The 25037-nt window shown below is 39.2% G+C and overlaps 1 protein-coding gene across 1 annotated transcript in view; it reads left to right on the top strand.

Annotated features, from left to right (window-relative positions):
• Window positions 1-25037, top strand: part of whrna (whirlin a) — a 123650-nt gene that overhangs the window by 39736 nt on the left and 58877 nt on the right. Inside the window, exons 2-3 of the mRNA XM_053339409.1 lie at window positions 13614-13832; window positions 18620-18745. Of these exons, the coding sequence (XP_053195384.1) occupies window positions 13614-13832; window positions 18620-18745 (345 nt within the window). The remainder of the gene's footprint in view (window positions 1-13613; window positions 13833-18619; window positions 18746-25037) is intronic.

Consider the following 25037-nt stretch of genomic DNA (forward strand, 5'->3'; position numbering starts at 1 on the left):
CTATCACGACCATTTTTTTTCAGGCAATATTGATATATATCCCAACATGAATGAAGTTAATATTTTTGGACTTCAGATATTCTCAAAGTAAACTCTTTGTTGTGTAGCAGCCTCGAAGCATTACAGGAGATTAGAAAGTACACTTACACAAACTTGGTTTCCAAAAGTGCTATGTCAGGACACACACTAGGCTTTTCTTTCAGCTTTCAGGTCCACTGCTTCCATTAGCTTTTTGAATCACGACTTTAGCAAAAAAAAAAAGCAACAGCATGTTTTGTAGCAGCTCCTTGCTCGTTCCAGGTTTGCTGGTGGTTGTGACTGTAAATTCATGCACTGTGAATGCTCTTTGCATACAGTGTTACTGTTTCATAATGAGGTCATGGTATTTTCTTTTTTAGTTGAAACGCTTTCAGCAGAGTATACAATGTACACTCCACGCTGTTGCGAGGACGCCGATGTACCGCCGCCCACCTCACGTCTTTTTACCTTGTTTATCCAAAATATCTCCTGTGTTCACAGTTGTTGTGGCTGCTGAGCTGTCAGACACTTGAAGTTTCCTCTGAAGGATTACTCATCTCCATGACTCTGTTGTATGATCAAAACATTAACGTGGTTTGTTCAGCTAAGTTCACCAACCGTGCATGGGGGGGGGGGGGGGCGTGTCCGGTTTAAAAATACTGCCATACAATTGGTTACAAATACAAATCGCTTTGTTCCTGTGATTTGATAGTCAGGCAATGTTCCCTATCATCAGTAGTATCAATGTTTTCATGATGCACAAAGTCACTATCTACACTCATTAGTGATGCGGCAGCTCTTCAGGCGTGAGAGAGTTCTTATCCAGGTACCACAGTTTGAAACTTTATTGCTTCCACGGTCCTTTTGATCCTCCCACACACAAACACAGCGAAAACAAAGATAAGCACAAAGTCACATGCAGCTACAGAAAAGCACACACAGACATACAGTAAATACACACACTTGCAGACGCCCGCAGTTCAGTTGTGCGTAATGAGACCGTCTTATACACTGTTCAGACATGCACAATGTCCCGCTTGTGCCTGTTTTCCATAATTCATGTCTCTCGCCTGCAGGAGTGCCTCTTAAGGAAATGAGGACAGATGAATAAAGCCGTCAGATGGAGAGAGGCAGTTGGTACATTTGTGAGCAGTGAGGTGGCCCGCCGGTTAGAAAGGCCACCCACTGACAGAGGAGTCACTTGTTTGACCCCCGATGTGTGTGGTTCGTCAGCCGTGAATGCAAATGACCTTTACCAACAGACTCTAAACTCTACTCATGCAATTGTTGTGTGTTGTACTGGCCACAGGATGTAAATACTTGAAACCAAGCCAGAGGATCTCTCCCTTCCAAGTAAACCAAATGGAACAATTTATATCCTTCATAAAAAATGCTTGCATCAGATGTTTTCTCTTGTCTCTCCATTATGATGCCATAAATGTCATCTCCAAATATAGACTACAGAGGGCATACCTCCACAGGCAGTGCAATGAATTATTTATTTTTATTATAGAACATGTTTTGTCTGCATCTAAATCCAGAGGTGCATTAAAATGCAGATGTTGTGTCAGGTGTTCAGAATAAATAAATCCTATCAGGGAATGTTAAGGCTTTACAAGCCACTGTTAAAAACTGCATAAAAAAGTTATAGCACTTTCAGTGTATCATGTTGCTGTAAGCACAGATGAATAGGCATCACATTTTGATTGATTGGCTCAGAGTTGATATTGCATCTGTCATCAGGATTTGGAAGCAATTGCACAATGTCTTTAATCGTAACTATAGGTAATTTAAAAAGGTCACCTGCAAGACTTTGTTAACAGGTTATATTAAAATGCATTAGATACACTACCCTTAAAGAAATGGGCACATCCAAATATGTCATGTGGTAAACATGTAACACAGTAGCAGTAGTTAGTTCAGGCACATATGGGCAGGATTATTATAATACATTATTCCTGTATCAAGGATTGCACAACATTTTTTTCTATGTCTTGTAATTCAGTAGTTATGAGAAAAAATGTTAAGCATTAATGGCCCAAATGTTAGTCTCAGCAACCACTTACCAGTTTTACAGCCATGCCGAAGGGTATGACAGTATTGATCACAATCTTGATCCGTCAGTCAGTGTCTGGATCGGCCCACCACTTTGGTTCAGACTGAAATATCTCTAAAACTATTGAGACCTACCAACTTTTGTGATCCCTTGACCTTTCATCTAGCACAACCACAAGGCTGACATTTGTGGTTCAGCGTAAAATGTCTAAACAAATATTGGATGGATTGCCATGAAAATTGTTAGGCACGTTAATGTCTTCCACAGGATGAATTGGTGGTCTTCTGACTTTTCGTGTAGCACCATTACAAGTTTAGAAATGTATTTTGTCCTGTACTGTAGTTGAAGACCAAATGCCTGCAAGATTAGTGACATTCCCATTAGCCTTAGCAGTGCTAATTATCTCTAATTACCAAATGTTAGCATACTAACACAGAAAACGAATATGATGACCAGAGTAATTATTTCACCTGTTAAATATCAGTATGGTAGCCTAATTATATTAAACACAGCTATGCCTTGCCAGGATTAGCATTTTTCTCAAGTAAAACTTAACAGAACTTCACTTCTCTCTTGCTTTATGCCCCAAGGTCTGACTTTCCACCAAATCTGTGTTTTTTCTGAAGTCCTGCAAACAGACAAATAAACTAAAGACAGGAACCAAAAGCATCCGTCATGCAAGTTAAGAAGTTTGTTCATATCAGTTTTGTAAGGCACAGTCTGATATGTGAATAATTCTTCAGACTGAAACTTCAAAATGAGAAAATGAGGCATGTAGTCTTGCTTTATTATTCTCAATGAAATAATAGGTTTGGCCTAATTTACATTTTCACACTAAGTTAAGCACCCTCACTTTTTTGCTCCTCTCTGAATTTACCGTAGTGACTAACTGCTATGACTCAGTATGTCCTGGTATATCCTTCAGCAAGGCTCCTAGCTAAAGCAGTGATAATTACTTAAAACCATCCCATCTGATATCTCAGACACTTTTCCAATGGCTCCAGGCGGAGCTCTCGTCTCAATGCTGAGGTACATCAATGCGTCCATGAATGGATAACAGCTTTAATTGATTTGGTGTGAGCAGCAGAAACAGATGCCATTGTCAATCCTGCATTTACTGGCAGGTTTTCTATTGTAAAAGCTTTAGGTCAGCTTTTGTATAGTTTAGAATAAAAGAAAGTCCAGTGGTTCCCCTAAAATTGTACAGACCTGGCAGGCTGCCAGACCAACAAGAACCCCTGCCAGGCCCAAATTTTTTTCTTAATGCCAAAAGTAGTGCTGGATATCCATTCATCAGGAAGCTTGTAGTGTTTTTGAACACTCTGCAATGCAGTTCGGACTTTAAAAGTCAACTTCTGTGTTGTTGCATAGGAAACCCTTGGTAGTGTGGCTCCTTTAATGAATAGGGCAGTGTGTAATGTGTTTGCGGTTGAGCGAATAATGGTGAACGCAAGCCTCTCCAATTCCCCATAATGCTGCCGCCACCTCGCCAACAAAGCAGTCAACCTCAGAAGAAGTCCCTACAATACAATGGCCATCTTGTTTCTAAGAGTGATGAACCCTGAGGCATTAAAAAGCACACACATCCACAAGGAAAGGTCTCCACAGGGATTCTGCACGTGAATAGTTTGATTATGCTCAGTGCTCTGTTATGGAAAATGAAATCACATCTGTTGCTGCTTCTCCAGCGGTAGTACCAATTGATTCTTTTATACTCTGTTAATAATGGGACAGTTGCATCACAGCTGATTGTAGACGCTTTACGAAACATTGAATGATGAATGCAGCTGATCCCAGGTGTACAATATGAACGAGAGAAATCTATTCATATTTAGATGAAAAGGTGCAAGCAGAACTCGAGCAGAGATTGAGCTCTGAATCGTCCTTCGCTGCTCTCATCATCTGTCCTCTCTCTTACACTTGCTCTCTCTCAGTCTGAGTAAATATCAGTGAAAGATGTTAGGCATCTGTGTCCGGAAGGAGGCATCGTAAATTACTGCTGCTGAGAGATATGGCGTTCAATACAGGAGATATGAGAGGGAGGAGAAGAGCTATAGGAGGCGAGTTTGATTAATGAACTGGTGTAAAGGAGAGAGTGGGGGGCAGATTGATCCATGGCCCTGCCAGCTATCCTGACAGTCTTTTTGTTTTTGAACAATTTTGGGCAATTCATTGTTCATGTTGATCTCTGCATAATTAGGACATTTGTGTGTCCTCTGTAGACACTTTGTAGCAGCAGTTAGCAGAGTTGTTTTACAGCAAGGGAGTCAAAAATCTCAGTCTTTCTTTGGTGTGGAGTTTGAGTTTTCTTGTTTTTGTGGCTTTCTGCCCACACCAACAGATACTGTATGTTACACCCACAGAATTTATTAATAAATATCAATAAATTATAAAAGCCCTTTTCGATTGCTCCAAGATTCCAGGAACCTACGTATGTAGCTTAAGTGAGGTCAGATTAATTTGAATTCATAAACATAATATTACATACTATATCTCAAAAGGTTTTAGAGGCACACAACGGCACAGGTTAGAAACTTTTATAAAAGCACCCGTGGCAACAGTACTAATGTACCAATCCAACATAGGATTCAATGAAAAAGTCCAATAAACAAGCAACATTCAGGAAGTTCATCACCACCACCATCCCTTCTTTCAGGTGTTTCAAACAGAGTCACTCAGCAGTAAATTATAGAGAACATCATGATGACTCAGATGGAATATACATACAAACAATTGCTGTGAATCATTTTAAAACCATTAGCTGTCTATGTTTCTTCAGATGTTGCTAAAACACAAGCCACTAAATTCCCATTGAGTTTTTGGGCTTTATGGTTGCAATGGAGCAGTCAGGAGGTGCTGGATTTATGGATGTATTGGATGTTTCCTAGAGCAACCGTGTTAGGGCTACAACTAACAATGACTTTCATTATATATAAATCTTTTTTTTTGGATCTTTTAGTTTATGAATTGTGCCCATCACAAAGCCCAGAGTGACATCTTCAAATTGCTTCTCTTGTCTGACCAACCAAAACTTACATTTATACAGTGATGTAAAATAGAGAAGAGCAGCATATCCTCACATCATGAGAGGCTGAAATCAGCAAATGCTTTGCTTTATGTAAGTTGATTCAAATCTATTAGAATCTATAATATAACTAATCCATTATGAACCCACCATCTCCCCCTATAGCTTTATACTACCAATCACACATCTGTCTCTCTCTCTCTCTCTCTCTCTCTCTCTCTCTCTCTCTCTCTCTCTCTCTCTCTGACTCAACACACCAAACTCTCCATTTTATCAGTTTTTACTTAACATAATATTCATCAGCATGTGTTCATCTCAGACTCTGCAGTATCTGTAGATATGAACTCTTAACAAACACTGTTCTTGTTTCGAATGATAACAAAAAAATGACAGATCTGTTTTCTCTTTCTCTGGCACAGTAAATGTGATAACAGCTATGTATATTAACCACCCAGTCAGTTGCAAAGAACCAGCATCGATTTGCCTCTCAGTTCATCTTAAAATGATAAATGGCAATAGATTAGAAATATCGGGACCTTGTAGGCATGATGATACACATCTTAAGGAGTGTCTTCCCCAAGTGTGACTAAAGGATGGACTCAACAGCAGCAAATGGTGAAAAGAAAGATTTGTATTTTGTATTTGTGCCCTATCGTGCAGTTATGTATGTATATGTGTTTGTGTGTGTGTGCATGCTTGCAGGTGGTTTGTGGCATTTATTCAAATTACAGAGATAACCAGAGTGTATGAGATGGATTGGAGAATGGGAGGATTAGCTGAGATGGCTTGGGCAGAGCTATTGTGGATGTTTCCCTCTGGCTAATCCTTGTGATTGATGACTTGCCTCCATTAAGTCTCTGTGTTGGCGGCCTTGTCAATTACTCATTAATCCTTCTAAGTGTTTACTTCATTTGGGGCCTAAACTGTGTCTGTGTCCAACAAATGTGCATGTGCATGCTCACACACGTGGCAAAGCAGTACACACAAACGATCAGTACACTGTGCAGTTAGAAAATACAAGGAGAATGTCATGTTTAGGCCTGTCATGGTAATTGCTTTTGTTGGACGATATACTGTCCCAGAAATAATTGCAATAAATGATATTATTGTCATTTTTAGACAATTTCATGCCAATGATATGATGATAATATAATAGCGTAATAATGAAAGTACACCCTTTCAAAAAGACGTTTGAAACCTGAATGTAAACAAAATCTTCCTGAGTCGCAATGTTAGTCAGAATTGCCTCCCACCTCTGACATCACATGTAAATATGGAAGTGGCATTGGCTTAGTGGGTTTGGGAACAGGTAGCAGCTCAATCCTGAGCCCCTTATTCACTGGGGCAACGGGGTATCGGAGGGTGGCACTATGTTTCTGCCTAGGATGGTGTTATTTATGGTTAATACCATATGAACAGCACTGTGCAGCACTTCTTTCTCAAAAACAGAATTCATTAAAATATTGAAACGTTCTGGAAACAACCTGCTGAAACAAGAAGACAGATTACATTATTACATTATATTGGCCTGTCACAGATATATCGGTATCAGCCTATATATTGTATGATTACAGTTACAATTAATTTTCAGTAAAAATTATTTTTTTTTTTAAGATTTTGTTGGCATAGACGCCTTTTATTTATCAGTAGACTGACAGGAAACATGGGAGAGAGAGGGGGGTGTGACATGCAGCAAAGGACCCCGGATCGAGATTCGAACCGAATTTAAAAGCTAATTTGATGGATTCACCTGCAGTTTACTGAAATTGACCTGCAGCTGTATTTACACTTTGTATAAAGGGTCTGGTTTGGTGTCCTAAACCATTCTCCCAATGTGCTTAAAGCAAAGCATTCCTCTATACTTTTCGATTTCAGTTTTGATCTGTATTTCTGTCTTTGAACTCAATGAAACCGAATAATATTGATGAAAGTAACATATTGTTTTCCTAATGCATTCTGACTCACTGGCCTGTGTGCTGTGAAACCAGCACATTGCAGGTCTTACTTGTCTGTAAACTCAACCGATGTGGAAACGAGCACATGCGTTTATTCTTAGCTCTCGCTCACAGTCGAGGGAAACACTTCATCGACAGGCTCGCAGGCACGCTCGCTGCCGGTGACATGTTTGGCCCAAAGGCATAAACACACAGCTGATAGATAGATCGGACTTTGAAAATTGTGCCAACGCTGCACAGCATCAATGACTATGATCCATTCACACCGCTGACAGATTCGCTTTCCTCCCAGCCACATTCTGATTTCCAGAAAACCATCAAACAAACACATTCCAGTTTTCTTACAGCTTGTCTGCTCTCCAGAGCTCACCGGGCCTACCTTCACAGCCGGCTGTTGTAATTGGACAAACACACTGTGAAACCATGATGCAGCACTGCAAGCAAAGAGTAATCACTCCTTTTAATCTTCTGACAGTCCCAATGCCAACAGGAGTACAAAGATTGCCATGAAAGCTGTGTGTTGCCGTTTTGTTCCATCTATATTTTTTATGTCACCAGCACTTCCTGCTGTGTGTGTGTGTGTGTGTGTGTGTGTGTGTGTGTGTGTGTGTGTGTTTGGATGTTGCACTGATATTTTGACACCTTCGTTGAGTGTTACTGAAGCCAGGAACACATTTTAAGGGGTGAGATAAAGTACAACTGCAATTAAAGTGCCTTTTTTTGTCTACTACAGCATACTGTACATACCTACTCTATAAATCACTTGGCCTGTGCTCGCCTTTAAGAAAAAAATCTGAAACTGAAGGGGGGGATTTATATTTGGTGACCCCTTGTTTGACATCATTCCACTCCATTATCCACTTACATAGCTGGAATCCTTGTTTTGATAACTTACAAACATGAACACACATCTTGAACTCCCTCTTTGGGTCAGTCTTCAACAATAGTTTGCAGGTAATATTGAAAAAATGTTTATATAATGAGCGAGACATTGTGAGTATGTCACTACATTACTGTCCTAACTTTTTTCTTTTTTTAAGCCTGCATCTAATGCCTTATTGTGGAGCACTTGGTTGATAGAGACATAGACATCTTTCCTGTTAATTGAGGTTTAATGTAGAAGTTTAAGTCCTTGTTTTGCATGCTTAAGTGTTCTGTGTATACAAAATGTCACGCAGCTTGTGTTCTGTTTGTGTAATGTGTAATCATGACATTTGATTTTTCTCACAGGTGTGTGTTTGTGTCTGTGTAACATAGATCTCCAGTAGTTGAGGGTAAATAAGCAGGGTGACATACAGTTAACCTGGTTGTACTTTGTATCAGTTTCTTACATGTGATCTGTGTGCTTTCAGGTCACTGTGTTTGTTTGGACTGTGCACTCAGATCATTTGGTTTTCTTTCACTTGACTTAGCTTGTGCGTTAAGAGAGTTTGTGACGACGTAGAAGCAACAATTAGCATGAAGTGGTTTCAACCTTGCAGCCAAATCATCTGACAGCACCACAGAAGAAATGCTTTTAACAGACGACTCACAGACACTTTACTTTTGCCTTAGCTGTCATTAATCCACCTGTTCATACCGCAAACCTCATCCCAACCCTCATGAAAACAGAGACTTTTTGTTTTTGTAGCAGACACCAGGTAGAGCACTACAGCTTTAATTACATTTGGGGCTTCATTTTGCCAATTCAATCAATCAATCTATATTTATATAGCACCAAATCACAAAAAAGTAATCTCAAGGCACTTTACACATGGAGTAGGTTTAGATTTAATTTAAAGAGACCCAACATTCCCACATGAGCAAGCACTTGGAGACAGTGGTAAGAAAAAACTCCCTTTTAACGGGAAGAACCCTTAGGCAGAACCGGGCTCTAATTGGGCAGCCATCTGCCTCCACTAGTTGGGGTTGCGAGGGAGAGTGTCATTTTGAGACATGGTGTGTCTGATTTTTGTAATATTTCATAGATGGAAAAAAAGGCAGTCCTTGAAATTAGTTTTATATGGGAATTGAAGGACATACCTGATCAAATATAACTCCTAGGTTCCTTACAGTGTGGCTGGAGGCCAGAGTAGTTATATCATTAGATAATGTGTTTCTAAGGTATTTGGGGACAAACACAAAGCAGAAAGTTGCACGTCATCCAGGCCTTTATGTCCTTAAGGCATGCTTATAGTTTAGTTCATTCTTTGGATTCATCTGGATGTATCTGATAGATATAATTAAGTATCATCTGCATAACAATGAAGATTGATGGAGGGTTTCCGAATAATGGAAAAGGAAGCATATATAAGGTGAATAGTATTGGTCCAGTATTGGACACCCTGACCCTCAATTTAGCAACATCTTTCTCAGATTTTTCACATTCTCAGTCTTTTTTATAAATGTTTTTTTATGATATAAAACAACATGAGCCAGAATAGAGTTTTTGACGTATACCGACTACTTTCCCTTGAACAAAGTCTCCATCACTCCTCAGTGAATCTGCCGTTTACTCTCTGTGAGAAAACCTGAATATATGTGTAAGCCTCCACAGCATCCAGACACACTCTATTGTTTGCTTGTGTTTTACTCTAAAAATTGAGACTGCGTGACTTGTTTTTGTGCTGTTTCTTCATTTCCTCTCGTTAACAAGATTCAGAAGAGCTGGGTTGTTCTTGTTGTCAGATTTTATTAAATAATCTTGTGTGTGCAGCAGCCTGCGCACATCTCATTTACTTTGATTAGTTGTGTAGTCACACATACGCATTGACACACACACACAAACATGGCTTAATGATTTTTGAGGACTTTCAGAGATGTTGCTTCTTAACAACACTGTTGGGCCATTTAATACACACTCTCTCTATAATATGGTTCAATCCCTCACATCTTACAATGTAGCTCTAAAGCTTGTACAGTACACAAATGTGCATTTAGAAGTGATGGAATTGGATGGCCTCCACCGCAGGGCTCTGTGCTCTTGGCTTTTTGTGTATAAAATGGATTGCCTGAACTCTCATGAGAGCGTATTGTTTCTTTTCACAGCATCGTCTGAAAGCAGTTTACCTGCCATTGCCATTTCCCATTTATGCCCTGGTATATTTTCCATTATTTCCCTAGCGATGTTTGTTCTGCACGCAGGCAGAGCCGAAGTTCATCAACCCCGTTGTAATAATCAGCACTTTTTCTCCAGGAATGATGCATTAGGACCATTGTAGCACGGCTCTTAAGTCGATTACCGCTGTTTCTTACCCACAGGACGGGGAGCAACCTGTTAAACCCCTCCCTCGTCTTTCCTTTTCTCCTCATCTGTCATTTTGCCCTGACTCCCCCCCGTTCTTGCTTCTCATCGCATCTAAACATTGCTCATTTTGCCGCCTTCTTCCATTTCCTCTAAAATGCAGTTGAATTTCCCGGACCAGCACGCACCATGATAGAGCCTGTTTGGAATTATCAATCAAAGTGATGTGCTGTAGCTTGCTCGGAAAAAGCATCCAAGAGAGAGTGGCCGGTGTTCATCGATCAAACCATCACCAAATAAAGAAGCCCCGCCAGTAATTTCTGTTAAATGTCTTCTTGAGAATGTGGATGCTGTAATGCAATTAAAAACTTCTTCAAGTTCAATTTGTAAAGATCTGCAGTGATATCGGCATCCTCCCGCAGAGATTTCAATGCTTCTCTAAAACAACTAATCTTAACATAATTATAGCCATGGCCCAATTCCATAATAATAGTGTACAGTGTGTCCTTCATACTTGTTTTTTTCCTACATACAGTATAAAGCTTTTTCTATTAATATACAAATATAAATCAATATATTTGACTGTTTTGTACAATGGTAAGCCTTAGGGAAACTGTGACTTTGAAACACAAGCATCAATTTAATTTCCATATATTTAATAATTTACTTTTTGTGTTCCGCGGATCTCCTTGAGGCTGTCTCATCACCTTCCTCATTTATTCATTTATTTTTACCTTATCTGTCTTCTTTGCTCTGTGTGTGTATGTTCAGTTTGCCAACGGTGCCATCCTGATTGCATTTCTTTTCCCATGACCCCCCTGGTGATGTCTGACGGCTCAGAGACATGTGACAGATGTCATGTGCTGGTGTTGTTCCAACAAAGAGATGGACTTTGTCATCAAAAGTGTCAGAATGATGACACAATAATAAAATCCTGGAGACAGGCAATTTGGCTTTCTGACTTCACACTGATTTTTTGATTTTTTTTTGTGTATGTGTGTGTCTCTCTCTTTTTCTTATTTTGTCCTTCACTCTTTCTGTCAGTAAAGGCCACCAGCGGTGCCTATGTTGAAGAACTGCATACTTTTATCTATATTCCTGCATTGATGCAGCCCATAAAGAAGTGATGAGGTGAAAGTGGGAGGGAGTGATGACAGTCATTTTGGTCCAGTCAGGGATCTTTGATGCTGACAAGGTTTTGTTGTCACAGAATTGAAGTTATTATCTCTCAGCACAAATCAGGATCGTGAAATTGACTCAGTTGGATCGTAATGCTCAAGGAGACGTGCCACCTCTGAAATCTGCAACATAATTTGAGTTGTTGCTTGTAACATTATGCTGATATGCATTTCAACAGGAGATATTTTTGGAAGTATTGTTGGAAGAAGGTTGATGTGAGGGATAGATGTATTTGTGGCTCATTACAGGAGAGAATGGAGGGACATTGTGTTTCACTCAGCATTCACTTGAATACCTAAGCTATGCTGAGAAGTCTTTTCACCAACCTTACATACAGAGTTAGCAGGAAATAATCACTTCAAATTCATTATGACTGTAGATATATAGATTTATTTGACACTGAAATTTTTATTGAATACAAAAACCAGCATGGAACATGTATCAAAATTACATACTGTATAGGTTACATTTACAAAACAGGGATACAAAAGACTGAACAAAAGTCAGTGTTTCCCCTAGGTTGGCTGCTTTGGGGTGGCGGTGGCTAGCTACACACATTATGCATTGCCCTATTCCTTAAAGGAGTTTTGCTACCAAGCGTTTCCAAGGCAATGACACGGAAGTCAACTCACATTTGTACTGCACAGTGAGGCCCCTAAATGCTATTGATTTCTGAGTGGATGGATATTGGTGTTTATTTTTTAGATTTGGCTTGGTGGATGTTGTCATTGTCCACCAGGCCTGTACAATTATAGAGGAAACACTGATAGTAATAATAGTATTACATTTACTTTGTACAGCACTTTTCATTCATAATAAAACTCCAAGTACACCAATAGTTAAAATTACTCTCAAAAGCAACATTAATGCAAGCAGCAGACAGTTATGAATATATTTAACATAAAGAGAAGAGAGAGAACTATGACATTTCCATTAAGTAAAAATCACCTAATTGGTCCAGGAAGTACAATGTGTTTGGGGGTTTTAGGGACGCCAAGCAACAACTAATCACCTATAATCAAATAAGGAAGAATTTTGGTTTGGTTTCATGCAACAGATGTTGTTAAGTGTTCACCATGTCACCCTTCTTGTTTGCTGGTAATTAATGTACAGGATGTCAAGGCAGCTGTGGTGATGTTGTGTAGATATCGCGCCTGTTTGCAGACGATGTTGTCATTTTTGTTTTTTTGTCAGATTGTGATGTCTGATGTCCCTCGGCTGCAGTAATGGAGGCTTTTTACTTTCCCAGAGTGGTTAAAGGACAGCTCTAAACCTTTCAATCTCCCAGTCAGTAATGGTTCAATCCCAAGACAGTGTCCATGAGATTTGGGCAAACACTGAAGGAACAAGATTACTGATTCAAGTGGCTGGAGATGGAGGTAGAGATAGTTCCTGGGTAAAAATATGTAATACATGCAATCAACTGTAGCTGTGACTCTGAAATGGATGATATGATATGTCTATAGTCTTTAACACACATTGATGGTAGCAAAATGAAACATTTCCATAAAGAAACCTTTCCAATCTGTTCAAAACTCATAAAGTGATTGCAGAAGTAGTAGATTGTCTTATAGACCTTTTAAAGATCAGTGTTTGTAACCATTTTTACTCTGAATTGAAAGTTAAGGTGCTATTTGTGTTTGTGCTGCATAAAGATGATTTGATCATTAAGTTCTCACCCCCTTTCAGTCTGATTTCTCCAGACCACGGGACACATGGGAATATATTGATCTGCAGAGGGATTGCACGTACAGCAACCTATCAGAAGGCAATGAGGCACAGCCAACAGCAATTTTCAGTAGAAATGTATTTGCTGTTGTGTGTGTTTGTGTGTGTATGTGGGTAAGTGTTTGGTCATTTGGGGGTTTCTGGACAGCAGAGAAGCACTGCAGAATGGATTGCTTCTATGTAATCTTTAATTTTCTCCCAAATATCTTCTTCAGCCTGTTTTAGTGTTGTGTCTCACTTAGTTGACTGCTACAACAACATGCTGTATCTGGGCCCAAGTGTGTGTGGGCGAATGCTACAGCCTTATAAAATAGAATAAAATAAAATTGATTGACGTGTGGATTTGTGTGTATTCACACGTTTTGAGAATGGAAAAATGTGTTACTTTTGCTTTTAACGTGGGCTGAATCTCTCCTCTCCTCTCCACAGGTGCTGAAGGGCAGTAAAAAGCTGTGTCTCTCTGTACGATCTGTTGGCCGGATTCCAGGCGGCTATGTCACCAACCATGTTTATACCTGGGTTGACCCTCAGGGTCGGAGCGTGTCACCTCCTCCTGACCTGCCTGAGCATCGGAGCGCCACCCTGAGAAGAACTGACAGCCAGCGACGCAGTAACATGCAGCTACTGCAGGACGGAGATGAGAAGAAGGTGAAACAAAACATTGGTTGGCTGGATTATTTAAGCAGTGTGTGCATTACATCCTCTAACTAATGATACTATCAGGATAACACAAGCAAATATTTTACTTTTGGATAATATGCCTACAGATTGTTACTAAATATAATCTATCATTTTTAATCTAATTTCATCCTGTCAAAACATTTGACATTCCTCACATTCATTATGCACTTTAAACAGTTTCCGCTTGCTAAAAAGGTTACCAACCACATTACACTTGCCTGTAGAATTTCTCTAATTTCTCTAAAACTTCGAATGTAAACACAAGAAAAAATAAAATATTAATGAAGAATGTAAATTGGTGAGAATAAATTAAGCATGCTGAAGTAAGCAAAAGACTCTACAACAGCTTGATTCATTAATCATAATTACGGTAACAAATATCCTTAAAAATCATATTCAGCTTTCTTTAAGGATATCAACTAAAATGTTGCTTCTGTAACAGGCATCGTGCTGTGATGCAGCTTCAGGACTGAGAAAACTAAGAAAAGATTTATAGCTCTTCTTTTCACATTAAGCCTAGTTATGGACAGTTTTTTTTTCAATTTCTGATGATGTTGAAAAAGTCCTTGTTGCTGAGCTCTGTCATGTAACTCATCACACTCCAACTCTGTGACTGCAGGGCCTGTTTTTGTACATGACTTCATGTTTTTCATATGAACTTGTAGGGAGGGAAAAGCAATCAAACAGTTTTCCCTTCAGTCATTGCGGTTATTGAATGAATCAGAGAATAAGTGAACATGAACGCTTATTGAACTCATGAACATGAACATTAACCTGATCGGGCAAACATGAAACACAGACCTTCATCAGTCCTTGCTTTCGATAGTTAATCTGAAAAAATACAGCAGTTCTCGAAACATCAAAATTCTACTAATTTATCCACCACAACCACTTCCTTTTATATATATGAGAAAATAAGGTCATGCATTTGTAGAATCATGCTGCAGTTATATCTGCAATGCCGAGCTTTAATGGCTGTTAGAGAACTTGAAGGTTGGCAAGTCACATTATTATCTGCTTCCAACATGTCTGAGCAGGGTGACTTTGAGAGCAGTTTGGAAGAGCAAAAGCAAATTATAATAGTAAGACACTTTAATGGACCCAAAAAAGTGATGGACACAGATTTTTTTTCTTCAAAAACTTAAACAATAACAGTAATTGGACCTTCAGTTCCACAAAACCCTGTCACCACTTAATGACCTGCAGTGAAGGATCTGTCAGAGCTTTTAAAGATTTATTACACTGGAACTTTAAATTTTTTATCACCTGAAAGCCGCACATTGATCTTGCCAGCCTCAGCTCCTGTCAATATAGGCTGTTATTAGTGACACCCAGACAACATTTAGAAAATATTAATACGGTGTCAAGTAAATAGTTTCAGCTTCTTTGCTCTTGTTTAAAAAGAAATGGATATCCACTTCTGAGTTTGAAATGTGCTATTAAATCGGAGAGAAAAATCTGTCATCTGAACATTTGTCAATGTGCTATCTGTTGGAATAGCTTCCATGAGCTTTTCAAAGTTTAGGGGTGACTCAAACACCGTATTGACACAGTGTCGCAGGTCAAAACTGCCACTGCTATTACTTTTCCTGTCCTTTATGTTAGCACAGGATGGCACGTTAGGCTACGCCCCTGCAGACGGCTAAATTGGTTTGTGAATTTGTACATTCCATGAGGTGCTTCACATAAAAGAAAAAGTGGCAGTAATAAAAGTACTTTAGTAACTTAGTAAGTGGCTATCATGTGTTAGTGAGGGGGAATGTCTCTGTTTAGCTGTTCAAACATGCAGTGTTAATTTCACACAACATGAACAACACACTTCAGGAATCGCTCTATCCCAAACAAATGCTCTATGAATGCCACTTCAGATTCCAGTGCTTACAAAACAGAGACATTTAGACCACTGCGACTCCTTTTAACAGAGAAAGAGCGTATTTCATTAATTCTATGATAACAGCTGATGCTCAGGAACACTATGAGCCTTAAGAACTGCTATGTGCTGCCAATAAAAGAAAGATGAGTCAGATAATTAGGACTATTTTTCCATGTCCTGCATAAATGTCACAGAGAACATGAATGCCTCCACACTCCCACTCAGCAAAGGTTGCTGGCTTACCTCCAATATGCAGATAGTTGTTATTAAAAGGGAAGAGCCGCAGTGCCATATGTGCTGAATGAAAGCAAGATTCTCTAGTGCCACATGCCAAACCTACACACACAGCCAGGATATAAGAAGGATGAAATTGACATGGTTTAATAGAGATATTTGCACAGCTTGCAGTCGCCAGAGTGCAACTGATTCCTCCCTTTTTCAATCTTGGCGAGGGACAGCTGCATTAGGATCACACCAAGCAATCAAAGCCTCATTGTGCTGGAGGAAAAAAAAAGTCAATTTAAAGTTTGGCAATGGTAAGCTACCACTAAACTTCTCCCGATCGCCAATCTGAACTTTAAATGCGGTGTCTTCTCTTTTCAAATGTACCGATGAGGTGAGCTCATCCAAGTTGCCGAGAATGAACGATAAAAGAAGCCCAGCACAAAGTTTCCTTTTTACTTAAGTGTTAAGATGAGGTAGGCAACTTTAAACAGCATTAAGAAGTTCAGTGCTTTATTGCAATTACAGCACTGTATACACCAGTGCAGGTGATTGAGGGGAATGTTTCAGCTTGTGTGTCATGAACAAATATGGCTTTAGAAGATTACCAAATTAACTAAAGCTAAAAGCTCAAAGGCCAAAGCCAGTCGCTGCAGTTAAGGGACACACCTGAAGATTAGACCGAACAAAGAGGAGCATAATACCTGCCAATGCTGCCAGTGGGTTAGACAAAGCTGTTTGATCAGACAAGTGAACCCTTCATCAAACCCTACAGCCTCTGCATCAGACCACAAAATGCTTTTGTAGATCAATATATGGAAAAGTGTGTAGAGGTTGATATCTATAGCTGCATTTGTATTGTGTATATACTGCATTTGGAGCTGTCAACCTATTAGTTTAGTATAAGCAATATGACCCTTGGTAATATTGGCATTATCAGGGCAAATAATACAATCTAAAGATCTATTAATGTAAGTAACTTAATACTAAAATTCAACAGATTCAACAGCTTTTATAAAATGAAATGAGAAGGAAACTATTGAAGCTGGATTTAAGTAGTAGTAACAGTCAGATAAGATAATTCCATGTTGAATGTCTGTAATCAACCTTAATCTTCAAACTATAAGCATTGTGATGTGAAGCCTCTAAGCCCAGGTCCTCGTCTGCATGCCTAGTGCTGCTGCTCCAGTTCTACCTCCTGCTTGTCGGTCTCACTTTCATCCAGATGTGTCAGGTTCAGTCTCCAGCTGAATGCATCACGTCTTCATTTGTAAATTTATGTCAGATGTGTGCAGAGTGCAGAGGAATAGGAGTGAAAGGTGTCTTAATCTGTGCCGGTTCAGTTACTTTCACTGCTTAATTTAATAGTTGAAATATCAGCAAATTACCTCATCTTCATTTCTGAATCCTTCTTGAGATGACTACAACTACCTGAAATATATTTATATATATTTTTAAAAGTTTGAAGTATAGCCATTGGGCGTTCATCCCAAAGCTGTATATCTTGAGAGGGGAAACATTTTGGATGTAAAATTGGATCCCAGCATAAACACTGCAGTATATAAATACTGCAGTGTATGCTAGTCATTTAGTCTTAGCTGAAACCTCTGTCCTGAGTTGATACCAGCTGTTAGAGATGATACATTTGTATAGTCTGTAATCAGTGGCATCTTCAGTAATGATTTCAGTTTAAGATGCAGGGATATAACTTGCACTTATATGATGATTTCATCTATAATATACACATTCACTTAGGTATGAACAGTAACTTGGTAAAAGCAAACATTGTTGTCTCACTCTTTACAGACGATGAACAGATTTATGCTTAATTCTAATCAAAACTTTTAAATGCCACTTTTTTATTGACATACTGCACATGCTGTTTGTGACAATGTTAAAAATTGTTCTGCTTTTAAACAAATAAAATAATCTGGCATTGTTGTCCACTTGTGTCCACATAATGTATTATAACTTCATTTGAGACTCTTGTTTGAAGAGATAGAATTTGAAGCCAGTAAACTCAATTTGGTTTCCAGGTCAGAAGTGACCTACTAAATACATTACTACATTACATTATCTGCTACATTATTACAAATGCAGGAAGCACATTAATCATTTTTAGTGCAGTGAACTATTTCCTTGGTTGGTATTAATGAATATCTACAGCAGTATGTTAATAACAGACATACCTTGTAGCTCTCCAATATTTCCAGTTGGTGGATTATTTGCCTTCTGACAGCAACAACATCAGATATTGTCTGCACTGCATATCAGGGGGAATAACACAGTGGAGTCTTGTAAACAAACTGATTGACCAATATCAACATTCATTCCTCCAATCAAAAAAATTTCTGCTTTCTCATTACTGACTCTGAGTCACCACATTGAAATAGCTCCTTAAACTCTTTATTTGTGCCTGCAAATACCAGCTCAGAGCAGGGCTGTCATTTCCTCTATGCATTGTGTGTTTCATATCCCCTTTCAATTGTGAACAGCTCCGACACCACAGGCAGATCTGGCAGCGCGTCAGGCAACACAATTGAGACGGCAAAATGTCATTTGATGTGTTGATATTTAAGAAGTGTCTTTATCCCACGTTGTTTCAAATCTTTAACCCCTGCTTCTACCTTCTATCTCTTCCTCTGTCTGTTTTTAAAAGGTCAACTTGGTTCTGGATGATGGCCGGTCTCTGGGTCTAATGATCCGAGGGGGAGCTGAATATGCATTGGGTATTTACATCACCGGAGTGGACCAGGGATCAGCAGCAGAGTGCGGGGGACTCAAGGTATCACTTCAATCTGTCTTTCACACACTGTCTCCCACACACTCTCACTTTTAAGATGGATAAGGAGAGATAAGGATTTAGTTATTGACATGATTTGTTCTTTGTTGGGGAGCTCACAGGGGAACCAATACACACTCTTTCTCTCTTCTGTACTTGGCCCACTATTCTTCTTTTTTAAGGCTTCTCACAAAGTTTTCAAATACATGCACATTATATCAAAGTATTCTCAGTATATTCCTTGAGGTTGTGTGTCATCTAATAACTTTTGCGAAATTAGCATGAATCTTGTTTTTTTTTTCACTTTTATCACTTCATACACCAACCACTACAATATTAATACCATATCAACCTATCAAGGGTTACATAGAACACACAGAAGCATTGTAAGCAACTGCATCAAACACAGAAGAAACCACAGAGGAATCCCCTACAGGTTACTTCAAAAACAACCAAACACTTCTGAGCTATCTCCCCAAACCTTAGGTTTCCACTTTCTAATTTCCCAACAACCACAGGGTAACATGCACCGTTAATATAATTGTCTACTAGCCTTTTTCACACATGCAGTCTACCCTGAAATATTCAGGAGCATTTCCTCCATGGGGTCATGAATGATGAATTGATATGAATATGAATCAATATTCTAGGAAATCTGTACCACCAATTTCCCAATTCAAGGACTAGTAACATTTCAGTTTCTGCATTGTGAATGAAAGCACTCCACTGAATAAACAGTGCTATTTTTTGAATGTAAAATGGTTTAAATAACTCTTTTGTATATGTTTGCTCCTGTAGTATTGCTTTCATAAAGCCATATCGATTATTCAAAGCTCCGTCAGACACTGAGCCAAGCTTAAGATGATCATTCAAAATCCCCAATCTGACTGAGCTTTGAGTAATTAATATGCACAACAAAACACAAAAAAAGCAATGCCTCTTCTAATTCAAGCAACAGATCCCTTTTAAAAGTCAGTGTGTGTGTGTGTGTGTGTTTGGTGCAACAAAACACACACTGTTCTTCTGTTTGAAATTATGATCTTATATTTAATATCACAATCCAAATCATTTCCACAATATTAATTACCCAAAAGCAAAGTTTTGGTGAGCATTGCGGGGTGTGAGATCCATGAAAAAGAGATAGCAAAGTGGTTTGTAATTAGGGATTTAAAATTCACTCATCACTCCAGCTGATTAACGTGACTCAGCGGGTGGACATGCTGCTCCACCAGAAACATCTCTTATTGCACAGTAGGAGCATTTATTCACTGACAAATAGCCTTAACTGTAGACTCACACTGCTAACATTACACTGCTAACTTCATACTCTAGGCCATAACACATCTGCTCTCTCTCACACACACACACACACACACACACACACACACACACACACACACACACACACACACACACACACACACACAACCTACCACCACCCCCCTTCCACATCTACTATTGCATTGCCATGGCATGTATGAAAAGGTGCATGTGTGAATATAAATAACTAGCAATGCCTAACTAGCATGTTATTAGCAGTTAGATTGGAACTTTTAAAGTGATTGAGCATGCACATATCTTTAGAATATGTAAACTTTGCAAGTACTATGCTTTTCTATTTTGTAGAAGCAGTGTTCACTTGCTGTCCTTATAAGGAGGTTAGAGGTTCAGAAAAGTGCCAAGCAGCCGTCAGCGTTCAGGATGTATTAGCACTGGATCTGTCCATGATTAGATCTGTCTAACCGGTGGGATGACCCTCAGTCTTCGTTGAATCAGATTTGCTCTTACCGTCTACTGCCTGCTCTTTCTACACACATCTCAAACTGCTAGTGAAATTTCCTGTTTCCTGACTCTGTCAAAGTGACATGACAACTGAGGGAAAGTATTTCCAATATGCTGCTTTTTTGATGTATGCACTCACATTTCCTGCTACTTGAGGCTATTATTTGTCAAACTGCTGTTTCTCCCTTTTCGTTGCCATATGGCCTGTCAAAAACAATTGCTTTAAGGTGTGTGAACAAATTAGAAAGTAACATATGCTGTTTGTTTGATACGGTGTGCCGTGACTGTACTGCCTTTGCTTTTTGCAAGTTAATTTTATTGATATTTTCAGGCAAAAAGAGTGGCTTGACACATAAGCAATAGAATTCTTGTAAGAGCTGTAATGGATTATCTGGATACATAGGCAAATACATTGTATTTAGACATTATTTGCAGAATTGTACACATTGATTGACATGTAAGTTTTTATTTGTTTATTTGTCAGGGACAGTGCATATTAATACACATTTCTGTAATTATGCCAGAATTAGCCCAGAGGCTAGTTTTCATCTGTTGTCCCTAGCCAGGTGTGAGTTGGCAGCCTAAAATCAAGAAACACATTTAAAACATTATAAGACAAGTCAGTTACAATGACTTATGTCATATGAAAGTTTTAATGTAAGGGTCAGTTTTCTAATATACAGTAGTTGACAATACTATATAATATATACAAATAATGTAAAACAATACTGTAGTGAAACAGTTCATAGATATCCACTTGTTAGATTTTTAGAGTTTCACTAACATACATGGTAGCGAATCTCCCATATACTGATTCAAAGTGCAGGTGAAGGATAGATGTATATATTAGATGGGAATGCACTGATCTTTTCATTTTCGATCAAAATAAAGTGAAGTCCTTTCAGAGCACAGCTTTGGCTGCTTCACTCACAGATGTGTGTCTGTCATGGTGACAGGGCAACAGAAGGAGAGCGAGGACAGATGTCTCCCAGAGCTCCTCGTCTCACGCCTGTTAGTTATCAGCCCGTCAGCCAGCCAATTACACAGGTACCCATTAGAGGGCCCACACAGGCGCACACTGAGAGCAGCATCTTGATGTGGAGTGGTTGTTAGCAACTAGAAAAGGGCGGAAAGAAAGCACAGGAGGGAGAAGAGGCTTTAATATCCCGTGATGTGACATGTGCTTGTCTTGCCTTTTTTCTGTTTTCTGCTCTTCTGCTGTTTTTTCCCCCCAGCAACTGTTTTCTTCATTTCATATGTATGAACTATTTAACACTGCTTTCTGTGCTGAGCTGTGGTGAACTCTTGAGGATTCCGTTTTGGAGAGTGTCAAACCTGAGTCTTTACAGCTCAAATATCACCGCCCCTATACCCTTCTTTTTCTGTTTTGGTGCCTTGCAGCTTGGTATTTGGAATTTCATCATTTGTAAACACTAGGAAAAAAATTGAAGGCAATGCAACTTCCAGCACAAGAAGGCATATCCACACAGGCCAGTGTTCAGTGTCAGAAGCAGAGATTTAAATAGAGCACAGTTTCCTGCCTGGTGCGATGTGTTTCAGCGAGGCTTTTGTTGATTCGGTGAGATGCTCCAGTACACAACCGCGCTTCACCCGCAGGCCCACGTGTCAGCACCGTCTCTACGGAACGAGGGGTAGGTTGAGAAAAGGGTAAGAGAAGTAGAGTGAGAGAGTGCAGCCATTGACAACCTTTCACATTTAGGCAGAGACACTATTTGCTATCAGTATTCACACAATCACTCAGGTGGGCAGAAAATAAGTGAGAGCTAAATAATTATACTCAGTAATGTCATGTCAAATACCATGTTGTGATATTTAACATTTAGCTAAACTGGCCATTAATATGGATCAGCAGCATACCTGTAGAGTATATCACCTCTCCAAGGAGCTAATTATTCTAAATAACCTCCCTGTTGACATCAGCAGCAAAGGTGGTGTTCCTTGCATTGTTTGTGCCCCAAGGCAGATCATTAAACAACGTGTCTTGTAAACAGTGTTCTTCAGGATATATAGAAAGTACACAGCACTTGATATTTAATGGATGTGAAACTAAGCAACTGTATTAAGCAAAAGGGCTGTGAGGCTATTGTTGGCAACTTTAGTCAAACTATTGATTCACACTTAAGCCTTCTCAGTTGATGTTGGCATGGTGAATTGTTGGGCTTTGTTAATTTATATTCTACAGTGTGTGCAAATGATAAATTATTGCATGCAAGAAGAAGCAGTTGGAGATGCCAGATCTGCATATTATTTTGCAATTCAATGTAAAATGGCGAGATGTAATGATGCAATGAAGCTTCAGTCCTGAAATTAAGCTGTCAGCTTGCCTTGTTACTGCAATAGTCAGTGAAGAATATGGGCGACTGAAACAACGCTGTTTATTCAGCTGTAGAATCAAATCAAAACTAGATAGTTAGATAATGTGAGCAGCTTTAATGTGATGTTAATGTGGATTTATGCATGCCCTGTTGTCAGTGTTTTCATATTTGCTCTAAATGGAAACACTGTTAACATTTGGATGATGAGCCTCTTGCAGCACAGTGGTCCATAGTGTTTGATCGTCTTAAGCTAAACAGCTTGCGTGCAGTAGGGATCCTTGCGTGGTCATGCCTGGTTTATCAGCCTGGACCAAAGTGGTGGACTGACTGAATGACCAACTGTAAAAATCTAACATATTAGACCTTCATTGAGACTTATTCTTAAAGCAGGTGCTTGCAAATAAGGTACAGTGTTTCATCTCATCAAGCTGATGGATGGGCTGAATCTTGTTTAAACAAAATGGGTACCATCCATGAAAAGGGATAACTCTGAGAAAGCTCTGAAATGTTTTGTCAAATAATCAATGAATCCATTTTTTGACCGGATTCAAATATTCTTCTTGGTGTATTTCTGTTTGAAAGTTTGAGACATATGTAAGGATACGAGCATACAACACCTCCTAAACCTTTCTAGCTGAGCTTCATGAACTGGAGGAATGGTTAGTGTACGGGTATTACTAGTCTCTGTAGTGCTCTAATTCTATGTGAATGAGAGCTGCTTTAACAATTGTGTTTGACCATAATCAAGTATATTGAGTGTGGTCTTTAATCTTTAGACATGCAACAATTATGTACCTATGCTTAGCTTTATTGCAATTTGGTGATGTTACAGCCTGTGGAGTTTGAATGTGGTAGTGATGATAGCTACGTAAATTGATATTATGGACACCTTTTGACCAACCCTTCGTTACATAAGAAAATTGGCTGAGCAATTTTTTGGAATTGTGACTGGATAAAAAGCCTTGAGGAGTTAAAGGACTGAAGAAAGAGGCCTCACTGTTTATTATTGAGTGAATCCATGACAGTATTTGGCATCAAAAGCAGGATCAAAGGCGAACCAGGACTTTGACGTTATAATAACCTGAGAATAAGTGTGATAATTATTAACCTTAATATATAAATCATTTTTTTCTTATTCATAAGATAACTTTACTCTTCTCACAAAAACAGCCAAGCAGTTGAGTCTGAACTTATGTGCTCTTTTAGCGATACCTCAGATGGCACCAGTGTGCAACCCTAAATAGTGTTGGAAACATCCTTAGGGCAGAGACTCATACAGACAAACGATGTCTCTGATTGTCAGTGCTCAGCTGGAGAAGACATTTCCTCACCCTGCAGCACCCTGTCTTCACACTCTATGTCTATATGTTGGTTTTTCATATAGCGTGGATGATTATGACGGATGGCTTATTTGGCTCCCAGGCTAATAATAATCATCACATCACTAAGATGCCACCGCTTCAATGTTCAGTCTCAGAGAAAATGTTGCGTCGCCGCTTTGCTCGCCTGCCACCTCCTCAGACTGTGTATATTTGCGTTGTTAGGGAGACAGGACAGACTTTGACTAATCACTAATATCCCCCAAATTGTACCTTTTCCCACTCACTGACTCAAAATGGGGAGAAAGGTCAACCCTGCCCAGTGCCCTTTTGTTGACATCTGCCTGGATCGGTTTCATTTAATTCAGGCAAAGGGAAAAAGGTCATGCTTATGTTGACGTCAACACAGTGACACAAATGAAAGTAACAGGAGAGGCAACCGGACACTATTAAAAGTCTGGAAGAAGTACTTAACTGCTTCTTTTTCACATTGTTTGCAGGTTCATCAAGCGTTCAGTGAATTCTTAATTGAAGGGATTTTCCTCTGCTTCAGCAAGTTAGAATAGATGTATTCAGCCTCACTTTCTCATTGTTTCCTTTTTACTCAAATGTAAATACACGCAGAAGCAGTGTACACACATAGAGACTGTGTTTAACTGAATAAAGAGAGCCCCGAACACGAACATGGATTAAGGCCAAGTACTTTCAATTTGCACAGAGGTGATTTTCCATCCTCTCTGATGATAACACAATCCTGCTGAAAGAGCACAAAGCAAATCAGGATAAAAAAGGTACTTGGCAAGCAACAAGGTGCAGGTGTGTGTGTTTGTGTGTGTGATTCTGTTTAACCACAGTAAA

The sequence above is a fragment of the Scomber japonicus genome, chromosome 19 (assembly GCF_027409825.1).
Source record: "Scomber japonicus isolate fScoJap1 chromosome 19, fScoJap1.pri, whole genome shotgun sequence".
NCBI classification, from domain to species: domain Eukaryota; kingdom Metazoa; phylum Chordata; class Actinopteri; order Scombriformes; family Scombridae; genus Scomber; species Scomber japonicus.